Source organism: Sminthopsis crassicaudata, chromosome 3 (assembly GCF_048593235.1).
Source record: "Sminthopsis crassicaudata isolate SCR6 chromosome 3, ASM4859323v1, whole genome shotgun sequence".
Classification (NCBI taxonomy): domain Eukaryota; kingdom Metazoa; phylum Chordata; class Mammalia; order Dasyuromorphia; family Dasyuridae; genus Sminthopsis; species Sminthopsis crassicaudata.
This window is the reverse complement of record NC_133619.1, coordinates 312,061,750-312,083,538: the sequence shown is the minus strand read 5'-3', so window position 1 is coordinate 312,083,538 and position 21,789 is coordinate 312,061,750. Positions and strand designations below refer to the sequence as shown.

General features: G+C 33.4%; 1 protein-coding gene across 15 annotated transcripts in view; it reads right to left on the bottom strand.

Annotated features, from left to right (window-relative positions):
- The window catches only part of BBX (BBX high mobility group box domain containing), a 349,253-nt gene that overhangs the window by 58,523 nt on the left and 268,941 nt on the right, over positions 1-21,789 (bottom strand). For all 15 annotated transcript variants that reach the window (XM_074301097.1, XM_074301111.1, XM_074301112.1 and 12 more), the window contains one exon: positions 9,571-9,651. In XM_074301097.1, coding sequence (XP_074157198.1) covers positions 9,571-9,651 — 81 coding nt within the window. The remainder of the gene's footprint in view (positions 1-9,570; positions 9,652-21,789) is intronic.

Genomic DNA, 21,789 nt, shown 5'->3' with positions numbered 1-21,789 from the left:
AAATTTAATTTGTATATATCTTGTTTGCACATAGTTGTGTAAATATTGTTTTCCCATTAAACTGTGAGCTTCTGAAGAAGGGCTTCTGAAGAATCAGAGTAAGGATTGCTTTTTGGCCACTTGTATCTTTTATCATAGTGTTTGGCATTAATAAGTGCAGTTTTTTTTTAATCTTTTAAAATTCTGGGTAAAGTTCTTCCCATAATTTTAAAAACTGTATTCAAACTCTTTATTTTTAAATTTTTTTTATTAACAAATGTTAATTATTGCTTAATTGCTTTTGTTTCTGCAGATATTCAGCCACATTCCCTTTTCTGTTTGTATCACTTCTACTACAGTAGCTGTGTTGCATAGTATTTTTGGTAGCATATTTTTGGAAAGTATATTTTTTTTTTGCACGAGCAGTAGTATATTTTTGGAGAGTATAGCTTTTTTTTTTTTTTTTGCATGATCATTTTATCATTTTAATTTTCCTTGGTGTTTCCTTTTGCTAGTTGTTTTTTGCTACCATCTAAATTATTCTGATATCTTGGCTTAAAAGTCCTTTATTATATATTTCAATGAAGCTAGCTGGATTAAAAATAGGGCAGGGTAGAAACTTGACCCAGTAACAAACAATTAAGATGCTTTTGTCTGTGAGCAAGAATAACTTACTGATTGCTAATCAGGGGGTATTTATTTGGAAAACTCCCTTTTTATTCAAAGAGATTTTGAAGCAAAGTCCAATCACAATCTTTTTCAGAAATTTGTCTTCCTACTCAGTCATCAATTAAAGAACAGACCAAGTCTCTAGGTAACAAGTGACAGTATTATTCACAATGTGTACTTCTTACATTTAAATAAAGCCAAAATAACAATATATACCAGCATAAGCTAGCGTCTGAAAATAATCAAATATAGTAAATAAGATTGTAACATCCTGAAGGAATAAGAATGTTTTTCATCTTGGCTGCCCAAATAATTGGGCTGTCTACTTTTTAAGACTAAAACTAGAGAAAGAAAACATAGTTACAGGATTTCCAGAAGCCTTGAAAGAGGGAGGTTATCATCTTTCTTGCATAACGCCACTTTTAGAGCTTACATAACCTAATTTAAAATAGGTTATTATGTTACTTCTCATGAAATGGTATGTAGTTAAATGTGGAATATATTAGAAGATAAATTGTTTTATATAGGGATGAGGCTGGTGAACATTTCGGGGGGGGAATGAAAGATTTCAAAAACTTGTTTGAAAGTGATATAAGACTTCCCCTTTTCAATGATACATTTTCAAGTAAATGCCAAAAATTTTTAAAATAAAAATAAATAAATAAATAATAAAAAATAAAAAAAACAAGTAGATGCTACCTCTGTTCTCAACCCCCACCCCAACCCTGTCTAAAAGGCCCACAGTTGTTAAAGCACTAGCTCTGGATTAAAGAGATCTGAATTCAAATTCTGTGTCTGAAAGACTACTTCTCATCTCCAGCACCTTCAGTCAAGTAAAACGAGGAACATGGACTAGATGACTCCAGGGCAACTTCTACCTTTGATAATATGATCTATGATCCACAATAATAGAGCACTGGTAAAAAACTGGTACTCCAGAAGGAAAAAAAAAAGTACTGAGGCACCCTTTTAAAAGTTTAATCTACATTACTGACGCTTCCTTACTGCTGTCTTAAGTCTAGAAAAATCATTAAATAAATTAAGCCCAAATTTGTAGCATTTGCAAAATTCCCAAGTTGAAAATTTTCAGCTTTTGGAAGCTGATCCAAGCTGGCTCCAGCACATTCTTTATGATCTCCTTGTATGTGCAAAGAGTATGTATGTATGCTCCTGATCTAGTAGGGTGTGTCTTTAACAACTTATTTGTTTTTATCTGTTTAGTAATTTTTCTAAAAAAAAAAAAATTAACTGGCTTGTAATCATATATTAGCAATGATTCGTGTGTGACACGTTTACAATCTCTGGAATTGCTACTTAAGGTTGCAAGGACAAGTATGTGAATAACCCATGAGGGTGCTAATGTATGTGTAATACTCTATGGTAACATTTGTGTATTCTTCATTATGTAAAAAAAAGATGTTATAGGTAGCTTTGGGAAGATTTGGAGTCAAAGAATTTTTATACTTGACAAAATGATAATCTGAAGGGAACATTAAGACATGGATCATGAAAATACACATGAATATATATATATATATATATGAGAAAACATATAAACTGAGATAGATCTTGCTTGCTGTATTCACATGATAGAGTTTGCTGAAGTGACTAGATTGATCAATTAAGGAGAATTTATTCAGGAGATTTTTAAATATTTCATGCATTGTCACTACATTGTAACCATATTTATTCCAGAGATGAGTCATGGTTTTCCATAAGATTTTATTTATAGAGTCATTAATATACATTACTTCTTACTTACCATTTATGTGATTTTAAACTAAAATGGTTCTTTAAAATATCTAATTCTAAAACCAAACAAAAACCTTACTGTTCTCCTATTGCACAGACCTAATGAATGGTAACTTTTGATTACTCCTTCACTAACATGAAATCAAATAGTGAGATCAATAATCTCTCTATTTTTTAAAAGAGCAATTCTGGAAGAATTTAACATCATAGTTGTCCTCTAATTCATTTAAATAAAAAAAGTTTCTAGATCTGAGAAGAAAGTTTTTTTTCCACCAGTGAGAATACAATAAATAAATAAAAAAGTTACCAGAAACTAAAAATAATAATTCTATTGCGTTCCTATCCTTTTTAAAAATCTTTTTTCAGAAGAAATATTTCTTCTTTTCAAAGCCAATACTTACACAGGTGTTCTAAATTCAGTACTTTATTACCTCCTCTGGGATTTTGTTGCCTTGATCATGCTCCTTCTCTGCAGCTATCTTCAATAATCAAGCTCACTTGAGGTTATTTTATATTTTACTATGCTATATCAACTTTGGGAACCTAGTTGTTTGCTCAGTTCCAAATCAATCTAATTGTACTATCATCTTGTCTAAATGGACATTGAGATACTTATTCAGATGTTATGTTGAAATCCAAGTTTATTATGACTAGAATATTCATCTGATTTAGTCTAATAAAAACAAGCCATAAAAAAGGAAATGCAGCTAGTTCCTTTGTCATGTTCTTAATGAACATATGCTGGTTCACAGTAAACTCTCTCTTTCTAAATCCTCATAAATCTTCCATTGGCATATCTACAAACATGATGACTAATAAATTTACATTGGTAGCCCTGATTTTTCTCTAGCTTTACAGCCAATAGGGCACTTGGATATTCCAGTTTGTATCTTAAACTCAAAGTTTCTAAAAAGGGAACTCAAGATCTTCCATCAAAACTCCAGACTTCCCTATTCCTTTTAATTGAACTCCTCCCATCACCTAGGTTCCAAACCTGAGAAATCAATTTTTTATTCTCTTTTATATCTTCTCACATTCAAATAACAATTAGATTTTCAAGTTCTTTTTAAAATACAATTTTCTAAAATTTGTTCTTTTCCATGGTTACTAATCCAGTTCAAACTCTTATTGCGCTCACAATTGTCTCTGTCTTCTAAGGTATTAGTAACTCATTGTCTATTATTCTCATTTAGCAATTAATCTTGAACTGTTTTGATCTTACTACTTCTTGTGTTTCAAGGCTGTCAATTATTTAAGTGATAAATGAAACAATATTTGTAAAGCACTCTGAAAACTTTCAAGTAGTATGTAAATGCTAGCTGTTGTTAGTGGTATTATTGTTGCTATATGAATATATGTAGGAAAGGAAAATGAGCAGGAAGAAGAAAGCAGGCTTTCCTCTATGAGCCAGGAGAGCCAGCAGAGTTCACTATGAGCCAATATTGTCTTTGTGAAATTGTGCACTTATTTTTAATGAGCCCATGTTTCCATCTGAGATAAAGACCCATTTTAAAAAAATATCGCTATTCTTCTGGGAACACTATATATGTCTCTGATTCTCAGAATACCATGGTGTCCAAAGGAATAATGTTGAGGGTCAAAGAGCAATGGAGAAACCCATGAAATGTGAATAGGTTGCAATATTATCAATGAAGAACTGAGCAGGAAAATCATCATTAAGGATGTCAGCAGAAACATAACCATCACTTTTTTTAAAAAAGGATCTATCAACAAAAATTTTTAGGAGGACATGGATGAGTTTAGAAAAAAAGAAGATAGCATGTATTGGCTGCCATATCTGGTAAACTAGCTTCTTGGGGGTAAGGATTATTTCATTTATTTCATTTGTATTCTCAGCAACATACTTGATACTTAAAAATATTTATTGATTGGAATAAGTTACAAGAGTGATAAGATCACATTGCAAAGCTCAGGAAACTAGGTTGCACTGTGACTAAAACATTGAAATTAAAGTCAGGAATTCTTGAGTTCAAATCTAACCTCAGATGTTACTAGCTGTATTATTTTGGACAAGTCATTTAACCTTTATCTGCCTCAGTTTCTTCAAATATAAGATGGGGATAATAAGAGCTTCTGCCTCCCAGAGTTGCTATGAACCTCACAGAATGAGAGTATAGAAATATATTGTTATTCAACTTCTTAAAAAAACAGACCACTTTGGGTAGCCCTTGCTTATCCCAATCAGCTTAGAAGCTCAAGAGCAGAGATTGGGCCTTCTACTTTGCCACTACCTAGAACAGTTCTTTCACATGGTAGATATACCAGTGAATGTTTGCTAATTTTTAGAAATACATTGTCTGCCAGTATTTTCATATGATCCAATTACATTCCCAAATCTAGTGTTATCAATTATGTTACATGACTATCAGTCTTAGATTCTTATAAAAAATGTTCTACCTTTCACACATTATACTAATCAAATTCGAGAAATTCAACAAATATTTCTTAAGTACCTGTAATCTGACAATATGTAATCTGTAATATGACATGTTAGTTGCTGGGATTAAAAAAAAAGAAGAAGAAGAAATGGTCCTTTCTCTCAAGAGGAAATTAGCAGGTCCTTCTGTGTGTATATAATTGGTGCTTAATAAATGCTAGTTGGCTGAAATATATCATAAGTAAATAAATGCAATTACCAGAGGCTGAAGTTGGTAAAAAGCTAAGGTGAATCATAAAGGCTTCTACTTTCTCTATGAAGTAGTATGCTTTGAAGGAAGTTAGAGACTTTACTAGGTGGAGATAAAAATGGAGTATATTCCAAACAGAAAATGACTTGTCAATGGAATAGAAGTAGAAGAAGGGTTTCAAAATGAAGAACAGCTAGAGGACCATTTCTACTGGAATAAAGAATGCAGAAACACATGTAATATGAAACAGATTTTGGAAAGTTTTAAATATTAGGTTTCTAATATGTTTTCATCCTAAAAAAAAAAAAAATAGAATCTTTGGCCAGGTGACAATTGTACTTAGGTACTTCCACATCTTACTTGGTAATAAAGTGTAGCATTAACATTCTCCAATATATAGAAAGATATGCTTAAAAAATGTAACAAACATTTTTCAAAAAAGAGAGTAAATTAGGCACTGGAAATTTTAATAGTTTTTTTTCTCTAATTCCAATAATACATACTCCAACGCAGTTCTTTCTTAGACATCATACTAGAGGTAAAAAGTTGTTTTATTGCTAAATCTAAAATATTAAAACTTATTATGACCCATTAAATTGTGTCTTATACATATGTATGCAGTTACAAAGTAGTAACTGTAACACAAATTGTATGAGGTAACAAAAAGTTCCGAACAAAAGAAATTCCAATTCTGTATTGTGATGATGTTTAGTTGTTTCAGTACATCTCTTTATGTTTTTATTTGGGGTTTTCTTGTCAGAAATACCAGAATGGTTTTTGCACATATTTTACAGATGAGGAAACTGAGGCAAAAAGGGGGTCAGTGACTTGTCTAGGTTCACACAACTCTTAAGTGTCTGAGGCTATATTTGAACTCAGGAAGAGGAGTCTTCCAGTCTTATGGCAGGAATTGTTTTGTTTGAGATTGGTTGGTTGGTTGTTGACTTTTTCTTTTTGCCTGTATATCTCTGGAACTTAGCATAGTGCCTGGCACATAGTAGGTACTTAATAAATGCTAGGGGAGGTAGGTGGTACAGAGGATAGAGTATCAGGTCTGAAGTCAGGAATACTCATTTTCTTTTGGCCTCAGATACTAGGTATATGATCCTGGGCAAGTCACTTCACTCTTACCTCAGTTTCCTTATCTATAAAATGAGCTACAGAAGAAAATGAAAAACCACTCCAGTATCTTTGCTAAAAAAAAAAAAAAAAAAACCCACAAATGAAATCACAAAGAGTCAGATATAACTGACATGAATGAATAACGATAAATGCTAATTTACTAATTAAATTTGCACTAAGACTTTTGGAACATCCTCGATGTAAGATTTTAAGAGTAATTTCTAGGGAAATCCTTATTTTTCTGGCATGTCTAGTTTCTCCATAAGCATATTTCCTTAAACCAATGAAAAGGGTTTAAAGATTTGGAATAAATGCTTCTTATATACTTGTGACAAGGCATAGTATGTAAAGAGACAGCCTTGAAATCAGCAAAACCTGAGTCCAAGGTCCTGCTTCTGATTGCCACATTTTAGCTATGTGATCCTGGACAATCACTTTGTATCATAAGCATCTAAATAAGACCATAAGTTGCCTTAGTAAAGGAGGTTTCTTCACCTTGGCATTCCCTAGACCAATAAAGCCACATGTTCCCTATTCCTAAATACTTGTAATGAATTTGTTTTAGTAATTGCAATTAATGAAACCCTCCAATGAGAGAACAATTCCTTCAACCTAATAGAAGAATTCAAAAATCTGCCAAGACATAGCATCTGTTTCATATTTGGGATTCATTCCCTACAAAGTTAAACAATGACTGATTGATTGATTTAGCATGAATTATCATTTCATAAGAAATAATTTTTTGCCCAGTTGTTATTTCAAGGCAAAGCATTACAAAAGCAAATTGACTTTTTTATCATATCACTGAAAGAAGCAACTTAACTTAAGAGTTTACTGTATTGTGACAAAAGAATATTTGATTCTGATAGTTGAGATAATGGCATTTTTAGATTTTTTTTGCTGCTTGGTATTTAATGTTAATTTAAATATTATATATCATACATCAGGATATAGATACACCTGTGTATATATGTGCATGTATATGTTTGTATTTGTATAAATAAATGGAATACCCCAAAAGTCTTAAGTGTGGCTTTACGCTTTTAAAGCTTAAAACCACAGTAAGAATTTTGGGACATTTGTGCATATTTTTGGTGGCAAAAGCTATTCAGCCACAGCATATTGTACTACTTCTACAAATAATAATGCATATGATTATGTATGTGTGTCTATTTGCATGTGTGTACACACACACACATATACATATATATATCTAGTACATTCTTCTCACAATTCTGGGAGATAGACAGTGCAAGTTATTAACCCCATTTCATAGATGGAAAAACAGAGATTTAGTGATGTTAGCTGCCGTGAATTTGAAACAATCCACTCTTCTGAAAGTCACTCCAAACTACAGTCTATGTATTCTTAATTGTCCCCTACAATTTCACTAACTCCCACCATCTATTTATTCTTCTACAAATCTCAATGAAAAGTTATGGATCTAATTGCTTACATTTATTCACTTTTGTCTAAAAATTAAATTTTCTTTGACCAATCCTTTACAGTTTCTTTACAAATGAGGCAATGTTTTGCCAAGAAATTACCAAATGCTTTTGAGCAATACTCTCCTTTACCAGAGAATTTCTTGGAGCTTCATTCATTGTTCTTGCTTTGGTATCTTAAAATGATATGTAAAAGGACCATTAGCCTTATCTTCAAAGTAAAATGATATGTTATATTATTCTTTTTATATAATTTTAATTTTATATTTATTTATATATTTTAATATTTATTTTATTTATATGTTAATATACATTTATATATTTATATATAATTTAATATATTATTCTTTTGATGATCCAGGTATTTGAACTGCAGATACCCTTTGAATTCTTAGAAGACCATTTTTATGCATTTTTGCCTCTCAGCTAATGTATGTTTATAGGTCAGATAACCCTGCAGAGTGTTGATTGGCTTACCCCTCTCCTCCTTCCCCCAATTAAAAAAAAAATTAATTAAAAAAAATTATTTTGTCTTTCTATGTGCAGTTATGTAAATATTCTAAAAATGTATTATTTTAAAATGAGAAGGAAGTCATTAACATTATGTTCTAAATTCTGGAGTCTTTCCTATTTTCCTTACACAACAGCACACCCAGCAGCCATATAGGGATCAGAAATAAAGTGTTAGAGAGGTGTGGCAGCAATGATGTAGCTAGGCTTGGAGTTGGAAGGTCTAGGTTCAATTTATGACTCTGAGACTCTACCCAAGATACCAAAAGAAAGTTACTGAAAGCCTTGTAAAATGAGAGGATTAGGCCAGAGCACTTCTGAGATCCTCTGGAAACCCTAACCTCCTACTTTCTATGTTGCACTTCTCCTATTATCTTCTTATTCTGGTAAAAAAGAAAATATTTTCCTCTATTAGCCTAGAACCAAAGATTCTTTTTATATGTCAACCTATACAAGGACTCAGTTTCCTTATCTATAAAATTGGGATCTATGGAGGCAGATGAGGAAGATTTCTATGAATATAACCTATATAAAGTACTTTGCAAGCATTAAAGGACTGTAAGTGCTGATTATCTGTTTTCTTGGAGAAAAATTGAAGAAAATTAAATGTATACTATGTACCTGGTACTGGGCTAAGTACTTTACTAATATTATCTCATTTGATCCTGACAACAAACCTGGGAACTCTTAACTCCAATTGCCTTATCAGCTCTAGGAGGGGGGTGGAGCAAGAGGAGGATAGCCATATCATGAATAAGAGAATTGTGATTTCTGCTCAGTCCACAACCTCTACAGCCTCAACTCCTTTTGGCTCACAACTCCACAAAAGCCATACAGTGAGACATTTACCTATGTAATATTTGAGAATAGCTTGTATAAAATTTCCTAGATCATGTTGATAGATCATTATTTGTTATGGGTTTTTAAAAAAAAGAAACTACTTTAAAAGTGGAACTGACTGAGACTTTTTTTGCTAATATTACTACTAGAAGCTGTGCAAATGACCCATCCCATTCCTCTCCCCTCAAACTGCATATGCATGAACCTGCCCAGAAAATGAGATACTATCCTAGTTTTAAAAACGTCTTGAGAAAGAGATTGTGCAACCTCCTTCTTCCAATGTTTAACAAACCTAACCACCAGAATTTTTTTCATTTAACTTTAGCCTTAACTCCAAAGACTATGGTAAATACAATCTAATTGATAAAAACTGTCTATCATTGATACTAATGACTATATTTGTGAGGAAAGAGGGGGGGAGAGAGGGAAAGAGAAGGGGGGTAGAGAGGAAGGGAGGGAGGGAGGGAGGGAGAGAGGGGGGGAAGAGAGAGAGAGAGAGAGAGAGAGAGAGAGAGAGAGAGAGAGAGAGAGAGAGAGAGAGAGAGAGAGAGAGAGAGATTAAACTTTTCATTAACTTTTAGATTAAAAGCTACTTAGAAACTTACCTCTGCCAATTGGAAGAGTGCTGATTTCCCACAGCGTTTCACGGGCTCAGGACTACCCAACTGTGAAGTATTTGAAGAGATCTACATTGAAAACAATTCACATAAAGAATGTTACAATACCAGAATGTTGGTCATCTGCTCACAAATACTCAATTTTCACTAAAATACTTTGATTATTCCCAAGCTACAAAAGCTTTCTAATATAGCTCCCTTGCATGTTTAAACTTATTGAATTTAGTTAAATGAGGATGAGGAGGGTGGGCAAAGGGAAGCATTTAATGTGCTTGCCAAGTATTGTGCTAAGCTGGTGAAAGACTAAGGAAAAAAATCAAAAACAGTTTCTGTCCTCAAGAAGTTTACAATCTAATTAATGGGGAAAAAACACCCAAAAAGTAGGGGTAACCAAGAAATGAAACTTTAGTCAGGAAAATTACAGGTTTGGTTATGGGAAAACAAAAGTAAAATATTCCATCCAGAAACAATGGTTGAATTGACAAGTTAATTTGATCGTGGTCATGGTTTCACAAAGGGAGGGCTAGGAGAGAAGGAAGTAGCAAATGAGGAGAGTGAGAGTTAATAAAGCATAGCTAAGGTTTTATAATAATCCAGGAGAAGCAAACCAATCAGGGGAACTGATTTTAATAAGTAAATCTTTAGTTGTTACTACTGAAAATCTCAATAATCATAATATGTGGTTTCAAACACTTAGATGGCTATTTTTAAAGTGATAATTTTCTTGGTTGTCATTTGACTGCAGCATGAGAAAATATCTCCCTTTTTAGTTTTCAACAGACATTAGTTAAACGAGAAAAGCACTGATTCCACCACAGAAAAATCCATAGAATCATTTTCATTTGGTCAAACACCAGTAAAAATTAATCTCTTTAGGACTCCAAGGAACTCATAAAATCAAATTATAAAAATTAGCAAACTGTTGTAAACACCAAGCAAACAATGTTAAATATTGTGAAACAAAGAGGTATTAAGATATGAAGAAGTGGACCTTATTTCTATCAACCTTACAAACTAGCCAAAGGAGGCAGGGCACATTTAACTAAAACACATTCTATAATGCAAACAGAATGTGTTATAAAATGGAAAAGAAGTAATATTAAATCCAATGTAAATATTTCATTTAAGAGTTTATCTAACTATATTTGTAAATATCTTACAGTTAACTAATACAGTGGAGTACTGACTTTCACTCAGAAAGACATGGACTGGAGTTTAAATGTGACCTGGAACATTTACTGGCTACATGCCGTAGGCAAATCAATTAACCTCTGCCTCTTCAGCTTCTTTATCAATAAAAAAAGGGATAATAACAGCACCTACCTACCAGGATTGCTATGAGTCTAAAATGAGAGACTATTTACAAAGTGCTTTGGAAACTTTAAAACACTATGTAATTGCTAGCTACTATTATTAACAATTATTACTTATCAGTTCTTTTCTTTATTTTTTCTTATTTTGTACAGATATACTTCTGTTCATTTATGGAATTGCTAATTAGTCTTGTTTGACTTTCCGAGTTCCCATTTGGGGTTTTCTTAGCAAAGATATGGGGATGTTTGCCATTTCCTTCTCCAGCTTATTTTACAGATAAGGAAACTGAGGCAAAGAATAGGGTTAAGTGACTTGCCCAGGATCATACAGCTACTAAGCATCTAAGGCTGGATTTGAAATAAGGAAGATCAGTCTTTCTTAATTGAAACAAAATTCTGCCCAATAGGGCACAGTAAATGAACAAACTCAGAATGAGTGAAGCAGTTTAAACTTTTAATATGTTCCTGCAGGAAGCTGGGGTGAAACTCAAGAAGAACTCACAAACTTTACAGAAACAAGAGCATTGCCTTATATCCCTTTTCCCAGCCTCAGAGTCCATCCCTCATTTCCCCACTGGCTGGGGTGATGAAGTAAGCATTCTTTTCCAATCCTCCTACAACATACACCCCTTAAAGTGTCTCCCCTCCTGCTACATACATTGTATGACCATTAACATGAGCCTTAGTTCCTCTTAGAGAGAAGTTAATATTTATGAAGTAATTAAACCCATGCATTCTAGCTAAACTATGACCCTTGTCCTACTTTCAGCTTTTTAAACTACACAACCAGTTCTACCAAGTTTTACCCAGTTTCAGCTGGTTTCAGGAGCTCCCCTCCTTTGAACTCTTTCTGTTTTCAGACATCCAGATTTTCTCTCTATGGACACATACCTTCTGTTATTTTTCTTGATTCCAGGGCTGGCACTCTATTCACTGTGCCATCTAGCCATCCCACTTATGGAACAGCCTGTATAATCAATAAGGAACTATACATTTTTACCTTGCTACAGGGATTGCTAGGACCAGTCATCTCTTCCTAATCTTAATCATTTTGGACAGTATCAGAAATATTCTTCATGGAATTTCTGCTCAATTATAAGTCTTTATCGATTGGGGAGATGACCTAGACCAAAAAGTCTGTTGTCCATTTGGGCAGGATTGATGTCTGATGGACAAATTTTTGAGAAGTTCAAATTTTGGATGTTTTACATCCAGACACTAACTATGTTAACTCTGCCCTATTCTAGTCAAGCATAACCTAAGTGTACTTCCTGTACGCTAAAAAAACAAGTCAGTTAATACCCATTTATCCCCCATCAGGAAGTGAGGTGCTCCATCTAAGTTGAGCTTTCCTGTTGGCTAGTTTTTATAGAGTTGAAATGTTAAAGTAACTGGTTTACAAAGTTAATAAGCAATTGTTCAGCTACATATCACAGCAACGTGGTGTGAAGTTAGAGCTTACTAGAGTCAAGGTTCAAATTCTGACTCTGACTGACACAGGTTGTCATTTAATCTTTGACTATCCCAAGACAACTCTCTAGGACTATGAGGGGCAAAGAAGGTGCTGATCTGTATTAACACACTGAGTTTTTTCTTCAGAATGCTCTATACTGATGAAATCACTGGTTGAGTAAAAACAATAAATTTGTTAATTTATTGGTGGGCCTTCCCTGCATTATATAACATAGCTACTTGAGTGCAGGTACTATAATTTCTTTATCTTATTTACCCCTACCTACCTTGCTTTGTTTTGCACTAACAGGCATGTAATTATCATATTTTAATGACTTCTGCACCATTAAGTAGAAAAGTATTTTGAATGGAACATAATACCTCTTTCACCCGTTCATTCAATAATTCCAGCAGACTATGTTCTTTATGACATACATACCCAGATTAATTTTTTATAATACTATGGATTGGTCTGTTTTTCTCAATCCTATCAGACTTTCCAGAATAACGTAATGCTTCAAAAATGCTTCTGCTATTCAAATTACTAAGAAATTCCCAAGTATTCTTGAACATGTCTCAAAGATGATGATTTCAAAATGAAGTAAAAAATTTCAGCAAATAATCCAGATAATTCAAGCCAAAGCTAAATGAAAATCAAAAAGTAGGTTAATTCTATATAACTTTACCATAAAGATCAAAGAGAAGGATTTAGTAATTCATGGGAGATAATAACCAAGAAGGAAATCGGAAGAGAAACCATGACCTCATCTATATGTCATTGAATGAGACATGGGTAATAAATAAAGTGAATTAGATATACTCATGCAAAGGTAAAAATGAGCACACAAATGTATATGAGGCTTGGTAAAATGGAACTAAAAAGAAGTAGTATGTTATGTCTACAGTACAGAATTTGCTACCAAGAGACCTATATTTGAATCCACTTACTGGCTGTCTGACTACAAGTGAATCAATTAATCACTCAGCTTCCTCATCTAGTACAACTCTTTCACTTTAGAGATGAAAACCTGAAACCTAGAGACTTGTGCTCCCCATTTTAAAAGGTTGCTGTGATCTATCCTTTCCATCAAGCTTAGTCCTCAGGCCAATGTTGTTCAGGATGATGGTGCTCTGTAAATAGAAAGGGTTAAGGGAAGGAGGCCCAGCTGAAGTGGACAAAGAGAGGGCCTCTGGGTGTCATACCTCTTCCCTATTTCCTCTTTCCTATTTGTAGCTTAGTTAAATTTTTAAAAATTCCTTTTAATAAAAAGGTTGTGCTGGAAGGACTTTGCAAACTTCAAGATTTTGTTGACATGTGAGCTGTTATTAAATAATATCTACAGAAGAATATACTGCACTTGGTATGAACAGACTAGGAAAAATGTGTGGTATATTAGTAGATTAGCATATTTAAGAAAGCATCTTCACTTAAAGAAATCCAGGAACAAGATGAATAAAGCCAAAAAATGTCTAAGTCAGGAGCAATGGAGGGAAATGATCCAAAAACAAAAATTGTAGTAAGGGCAAAAAATTGAACAATTTATCCAAAAGGAGATCAGCTGGTAAAAACAAATCACGAATCCAGCAAAGAGACATAATATAGTGTTTTGGAAGAACAATTATATGGACATGGACATCTGAAATAACTTATTTTTCCAGAAATAAATTATCCTTCTGCTTTAATAATTATTTTCATTCCTTCATAGATAAAACAGAGAGAAAGTTATTTTCCACCTGATTTTGATCATTAAGAAATTAGGAAAAAAAAATAAAAAAAACAGGAAAAAAGCTTTAGCAATATTATATCTAAAACTACAAAACAGTTATCATAAAAACTATTTGACACTGACTAAGAAATGGAGAAAATCATCTAGGTGATGCCATAATACATAGAGTGCTTGGCCTAGAGTCAGCAAAACTCATTTCCTGATTTCAAATCTGGCCTTAGAAACTTAGTAGGTGTGTGTCTTTGGGCAAGTCATTCAAGCAGTTTTTTCATCTGTAAAATGATCTTTTAATTCTGGGGGAGGGGGGAAAAAGAGAATCAATTTGTGTTACTTATAAATACAATTTAATTTTTTAAAGAGCCAAAAGGATAAGCTAGGCTAGTCATGAAAACCAAAATGATGCAAAACTCTCAGTTTGAGACAGTTAAAATGAAAGTTAGACCTCTATACTTGATAATGGAAGAAAAAATTTTATGAGTTTAGAGAAAGGGTAGGTAGTTTTCCACGTCTTAAAATTCAACTAGAGGAATTTGGCCCAACAGTTATGGGAAACCATAAGAAGCAAATTTTGAAGTTAAGAAAAGTAATCATTCCAAATAGGAATAAAAATCATAGCTATTCAAGATTTTGATGTGAGAACACATAGAGTTCAATGGCCAAATAGAATTTTAAAAGAAATGTAAAGAAGTTGGAAATAAGGATATATGATGGAAGATGAATACAAGCATCACATAGCCTTTTACAAATCTTAGAAACAAAGCTCAAAAAGAACAGAGACTGTTTGACAAATGTTAAGGACAATAAAAGGGGTTGTTTCAATTTTTTTTAAAGCTATGCTTGCAAAAAGAAGAGTAAAAAGGGAAAGAACTGACATATATTTTCTTCTCCAAAAGAATATGTTTATTAAAAGTAAAGGTCATCTCATTTTTTAAAATCCCTACCACCTAACACAATGCCTGGCATATAGGAAACACTCAGTAAATGCTTAAAGATTGATTAATTGCCAAGGCAAATGTTACATCATTTTTAAAAAAAGGATAAACATTAGTAGAACCTTTAGACTGATGAATTTGAGAAAAATTGGAAGACCTATTAAAGAAATAGCTTGTGGACACTTAAAAAGTGATAACTAAGAGCCAGCATGGCTTAATTAGGAACAGATTCGTGATGAACTAATCTTATTTCTTTAGCTTTTACTGACAGGTCAGCCAATGTTTTAATAAATTTTTCCCACTAATGACTTTCAATAAAATGAGAGATTAGGTGATTGTAACTGGCTGAATCAACATACTCAAAGAGAAATCCTAACATTTCAAGTCTTTGTTGAATTCCTCAAGGATTCTATATTTGGGATTGGGCCATTAGCACTGTAAATGGCCTGGATGGAAGCACAAATGGCATACTTAACAAACTCACCAAGTATTATCAATTCTTCATAGCATCTTCGGAGTGTCTCCATTCCAATCAAGGTACTTCCTATGCTAGTCCAAACGCTTGTTGGGCAATTGTAATAGCCTCTTAATTAGTGTCTCATTGCAATTAGTGTCTCTTTCCAATTTCCAATCTATCACCACACAGTTGTCACATGAGTGACCAGGATACCTCCAGAAGGCTTTCTACTAAAGTCACAGAGAAGCTGCAGTCTATGACTACACACCAATGAAATCACAGGCTATCTAAACAGAAATACTAGTATAAGCACTGGCTAGCATCAATTTGTTCCGAGATCTTTTGTAACTCTTAAATTTATCTGGGAGGAAAAAAGTTTTCTGTTCTAAATTGTTCACGAAAATCTTTAAATGTATCTAATAAGTATTAAACATATAGATCTGTTTGGTATAGATAAAAGTTTAAGTTAATTGTAAATGAGTACACAGGAGAGAAGACCACAGGCTGATCAAGGTCTTTTGATAAACGAAAACATGGAAATTAGCATCTGGTTATATTTTAGAATCTAATCTTAGCATCTGTGTTCAATAAATAAACAGATTTTTCCTTACAAGTATTTATTTAACTTATTTAAGGTGTGAAAAAAAGGTTGCAGATAACTCATTTTGATAAATTAGAAGGATAAAAATATGGGCACATAGAAAGATCAGAGCTAATAACAGCCTAAATTCAGACTACATAGGTTACTGATTAGGAAAAAAAAAATCACGGGAAAATAATGGTGCTAACATTTTCATTATTTTTTACTCAGATTTTATTTTTTAAATGCATACATTTTTCCCTTTTGAATATTAAAATTGATACCAAAAAATCTTCAAGGTAAAGTTTCTTTCATTTGGATAGATGGCTGGATGAGTATGAAATGAGAATATGCCAATGAGCTTTTCATCAATTGCAGTTAAGAACCCAAATACCATTTTTTTCTTTTCTATTTTGGCTGAAGGAATTAGGGTTAAGTGACTTGCCCAGGGTCACACAGCTAGGAAGTGTTAAGTGTCTGAGGCCAGATTTGAACTCAGGTTCTCCTGACTTCAGGGCTGGTGCTCCAAATACCATTTTTAACATATTTGTTAATGTCCTCCTGTGAAACAAAAATACTCCTCAACTTTGATAAATGTCCATTTAATAAGAAAAGAAAACTCTTGGGTAAACAATGTTAACAATGAATTAGAGCATTTCTGAAAAGGAATCATTCCCTTTTACACCTAGTCCACTCGATCGTTTCCCCTAGTGATGGCTAGAAAGAAAAAAAATGTAAGAGGCTTATCTAATCAGAGTGAAAAGTCATAGAAGATAGTCTTTAGGAATCTTTCCTGCTGTTTAAATCATATTGCAGATATATATGCAGCACTAAATAATTGATTCTGCTTGAACTTATTATTGGAGACCTATCAGGGAATAAATATGATGTGTGAATTGTTTTTTCCTATTCTATAACATTTTATTTCCCTTAATTCCCGGTTACATACTATCATGGTGAGAAATTTACAATACACTGTGATAAAAGGATTTTTAGATGAAATGTTCCCTGGGTAGTTCTCTAACTCTCTCTCTCTCGTACCCCCTATCAGGCTCTAGAAATGCTAGGAAGTTCATGCCTAGTTAATATCTAATTATCATAATTTTGTGCCTATAAAGTACACATGACAGAAGGGAAAAAAAAACCCAAATTTTTAGAGCCTGTGTGTTATATCTGGATGGGTGATTTATGTAGTAATTGAAAATGTTTTGGGGTATGAGCAAAGGCTATAATTACAGCAATTCTATGCCAATTTAGAAGGTGCTCGTTATATGAAAGGTAACGGTTACACATTCTCATAGAAGGTTTTTTAAAGACAGTTTAATTGGTCTTGATTAACTGTGTGTTGAACAAGGCAAGCCCTAGATGAAATTATGTGGTTTTCCCTTCCTCTTTCCCCACATCTCCATTTTCTACCCTTCATTCCATTCTTTTAGCACTCTTATCTCTTGCAATTCAACTACTGCTTTTATATTGTCTTAACTGTTACTATTATGGAAGAAAGGGTCTAAAAAGTTCTCTTGAAGCAAGACAGAGATTCTTAATTTTTTGCATGTGTCATGGGACTTTTTGGTAATCTGGTAAATCTAAAGAATTTTTAAATTCATAGAAATAAATATCATTAGAATAAAAACACCTATTCATTTATTTTTGATAGAGAATATGCTTCACATAAAATTTTAGGAAAACTTAAAATCATTAATTTGGGTCTAAATATATAATATTTCATTGCTTTTCAGGTCATACGTCTCTCTGATGACTTCTCTTACACTGAGTCTTCTGGGCTATTCTCATTTTGTTCAATCAAGAATTTGGTCTCTCAAGAACCTATTTTGACTATCAAAGGCATTAGTGGTTTAATATGTTCTGCGTCTATGGGTAGTATGTTTAAAAGCAACAACCATAATGAGCAGTGCTTAATTCAAAAGAATAGTCTTTTATAAGTCAAAGTTCAAGTACCATGGCTGTTAAGTAGAGTATATATTATGGGCCGTGGAGAAATCTCTTGGGAGCATAAAAATCATAATTATATAACTGTTTATGAACACAGATATGGAACATGAGTGTATGAGTATATGGCTTTATGTGTGTGCATTTGTGTTTTGGGGGCAGGAGGTGATGTCTGCTACCTAGGGCCTATAGTAATGCTCTCACTGGGAAATAATAGAATACCAAATTCCCTCTCCACGTGCTATATACTATGTGTATACTAATTAAGTTTCCCTTTAAAACCTTCCATGAGAATGTGTAACACCTACCTTCTATATAACTAACAGCTTCTATAGACACAGAATTGCCCTAATTATAGCCTTGTTCATACCTCTAAAAGAACATTAAAAATTCATAAATCACCCATCTGAGACATGTGCATTTTAGAATTATGTTTTATTTTACTCACTCCTGGACTCAGTTAATAAACATTTATTAAGTTCCCACTATGTGCCAGGAACTGTGCTAAGCGCTAGAGATACAAAGAAAAACAAAAGACTGCTCCTCCTACTCTGAAGAAATCACAATCTAATGAGACAACCCACAAACAACAAAGTACACCCCAAAATATACACAGGATAAATTAGAAATCACCAATAGAGAAAAGTTCCGCACTAGAATTAAGAGGGATTAGGAAAGGGTTCCTGTGGAAGAAAGGATTTTCATTAGGACTTGTGGTATAGAAACTAAGCAGAAGGCTACATCAGTAGTGTAGGTAAAAAGTTCTGAACCCCTCCATCATTCTTTGAACTCCTTTTCCTCATCTCCCTTGCCCCCAAGAAACTTCTACTCTGAAGTCCTGCTCTTCTGACAGAGCTCCTTCCCCAGGGACCACCCTTTTAAGAAGGATCCCAATAAAGCTTCATCTCACTCATCCCTGGACTTAATCTCCAAAGTCTTCCTCACCTCAACTCAGGTATCTCCACACTGCTACCATCCCCTTTCAGGTTCTATATGCTTTTCCTTTACCTAATAGTATGGAAAATGGTAGATCTGCTGTGTTATTATTCAGCTGGATCTTGTGGAAAAAGGGCTGAGCTTTTTGAAATTTTACCCCACCACTAGATATGGGCCCAGCCAAGTATTTTCATTCCTCCCAGCCTAAATTTTCTCATCTCTAAAATGAGGTTATTAATTGCATCAACCTTTCCAGGCCATGCAATGGATAAAGGGGATAGCTATGTAAATGTTTTGCAAACCTTAAACTTTGAATTCTTTTTTAAACTGTTATTTTTTGTGGACAGAGTACCAGCCCTGAAATCAGGAGGACCAGAGTTCAAATCTGGTCTCAGACACTTAACACTTCCTAGCTGTGTGACCCTGGGCAAGTCACTTAACCCCAATTTCCTCAGCCCCCCCAAAAAAATTAAACTTATTTTATCTTTAAATATATGACATAAATATATAAAACTAAATATAATATATTTAGATGTATATTTATAAACATTTAAAAATTTATATTTCTTCATATATTTAATTAATATGGTAATGTAAATAATCTATTAATATATATTAGTACTACTCTATAGTAGTAGTTGTAGTCATGAACATAGTAATAGCAGTATTTCCAGAACTTAGTATAGTGCCTGGTAAGTGCTTAATAAATGCTTTCTTTATGCATCTACATATACCTACACTAACATACATATATATGGATATTATTTATATTATGTATTATTTATATATGTGTATAAGTATATTTACATATGTAGTATCTACATCTACACCCATGCATAACTCTTACTGGTTAGCCAAAGATCAAAGACTCATATAAAATTTCATGGCTAGAAAGTCCTTAGAATTCACCTAGTTGAATTCCTTCCTTTTAAGGATGAAAATATCAGCCATCTTTGGATGCTAAGAGAGTAAGGTGACTTACCAAGTTCATAGAGGTTCTCTGACTCAATAGACCAAGAACTTTCTCTTTACTACTTTTTAGCTATCATTCTGTGAATTACATAAGGCCTAAATTTTAACTTAACGAACTACTTATCTGTTGCCATTCCACATATTTTTGGACTGTTTCCTCCAACCTCTATTCATAATGTAGGCTTAGGGAATACAAGCTAATCTTAATAGTAGGCTAAGCAAAAGTATATCAATAAAATATAAGAAAAATGAATTTTATAATATCTAATTCCAAATGAAAATTATTAGTTTTATTTAATATTTCCCCCAATTATATTTAAAACAAAAAATTTTACATTTGCTTTAAAATTTTTTGAGTTTTAGATTCTTTCCCTTATCCCCTCTCACAATTAAGAAAACACATGTGAAGTTATGCAAAACATTTCCATAAAAATGAAATTATAAAAGAAAACAGACCTCCCATCCTAATTAAAATATAAACCCTCAAGAAAAATTAAGTGGAAAAAGAGAGAATACTTCAATCTTTATTCAGACACAATAAGTTCCTTTCCTAGGTATAGATGGGATTTTTCATCATAAGTCCCTTAAAATAGTCATGGATGACTATTTTACTGAGAATAGCAAAGTCATTTACAGGTGGACTTGTCAGAACATTGCTATTACATTCTATACAGTACATTTCATCTTGCTTGAGCTCATGGAGGACTTTCCAGGTTGGTTTCTCTCCCTGCCTCCACCCCCCCCCGGGAGTATCCTGCTCATCATTTCCTGTAGGACATTAATAAGGCATCACAAACACATACCATAGTTTATTGAGTCATTCCTCAATTGATGGGCATCCCTTCGATTCCCTAAGAAGAATTTTTCCCAGAGACAAGAGCTGCTATAAATATTTTTGGTACATATAAGTCATTTTCCTTTTTTTATTTTCAAATCTCTTTTGCCTAATAGTAGTATTGTTAGGTCAAAAGATGCATATAAATTTATAGCCCTTTGGGAAGAGATCATATCTTTTAATCATTTATCAATTGGGGTATGGATTTTATTTTTTATATATTTGACTCAGTTCCCTCTATGTTTGAGAAATGAACAAGAGAAACTTGCTTCAAAATTTGTTTTTGTTTTTTTTTAACAATTACTATGGCTAATTGTATTCCCTACCTCCATTTATTCTCTCTCCTTTCACCCTGTCCCTTCTCAAAAGTGTTTACTGAACACTCCCTCCCTCAATATGCCCTCTCTTTTATCCCCTTCCCTTCCCTTCTCCTATCCCATTCCCCTTCTACTTTCCTGCAGGGTAAGAGAGAATGAAAATTATCTGTTTTATTAACCACTTTGTGGTTCCTTTCATCAGCCTGGATAACATAGAGATGACAGTACTACTGGTACGCAATGACTTTCCTACAAGTGTTCAAATTAATCCTCTTATTTTTAGAGTGCTCTATGTAACTTCCTCCAATTCAGTTTAAGCAGAAGATGCATTATCTGTCTCTTGTTTCACTGTGAAACTCTCTCCCAGGTAAAGAGACAGATGCTTTTTACTCTAGCAAAAATAATTTAGGAAGAACTAAGCCAAAAATCATGGATATCACTTGCTATGAAAAGGCCTGATGTACAACTATAAATGAGTGGTTGGAGGAAAATAAAAAGAGGTATTATAGAGATAGAGAGGGAAATAACGATTGGTTTATGAGTGAGCCAGCAATTCCCCTTTCCAGATACACAGACCAATTGCTCTTCCAACACCATGCTCACCTATGGAGCTTCACTCAGAACAACTGGTGTTTTGGTATAAACCCAAGGGCAAAATGGTTGTGCAGTGGACAGAGTGCTGGGACTCCAAGCAGAAAAACTCATTTTCCCAAGTTGAAATCTCTCATAAGACATT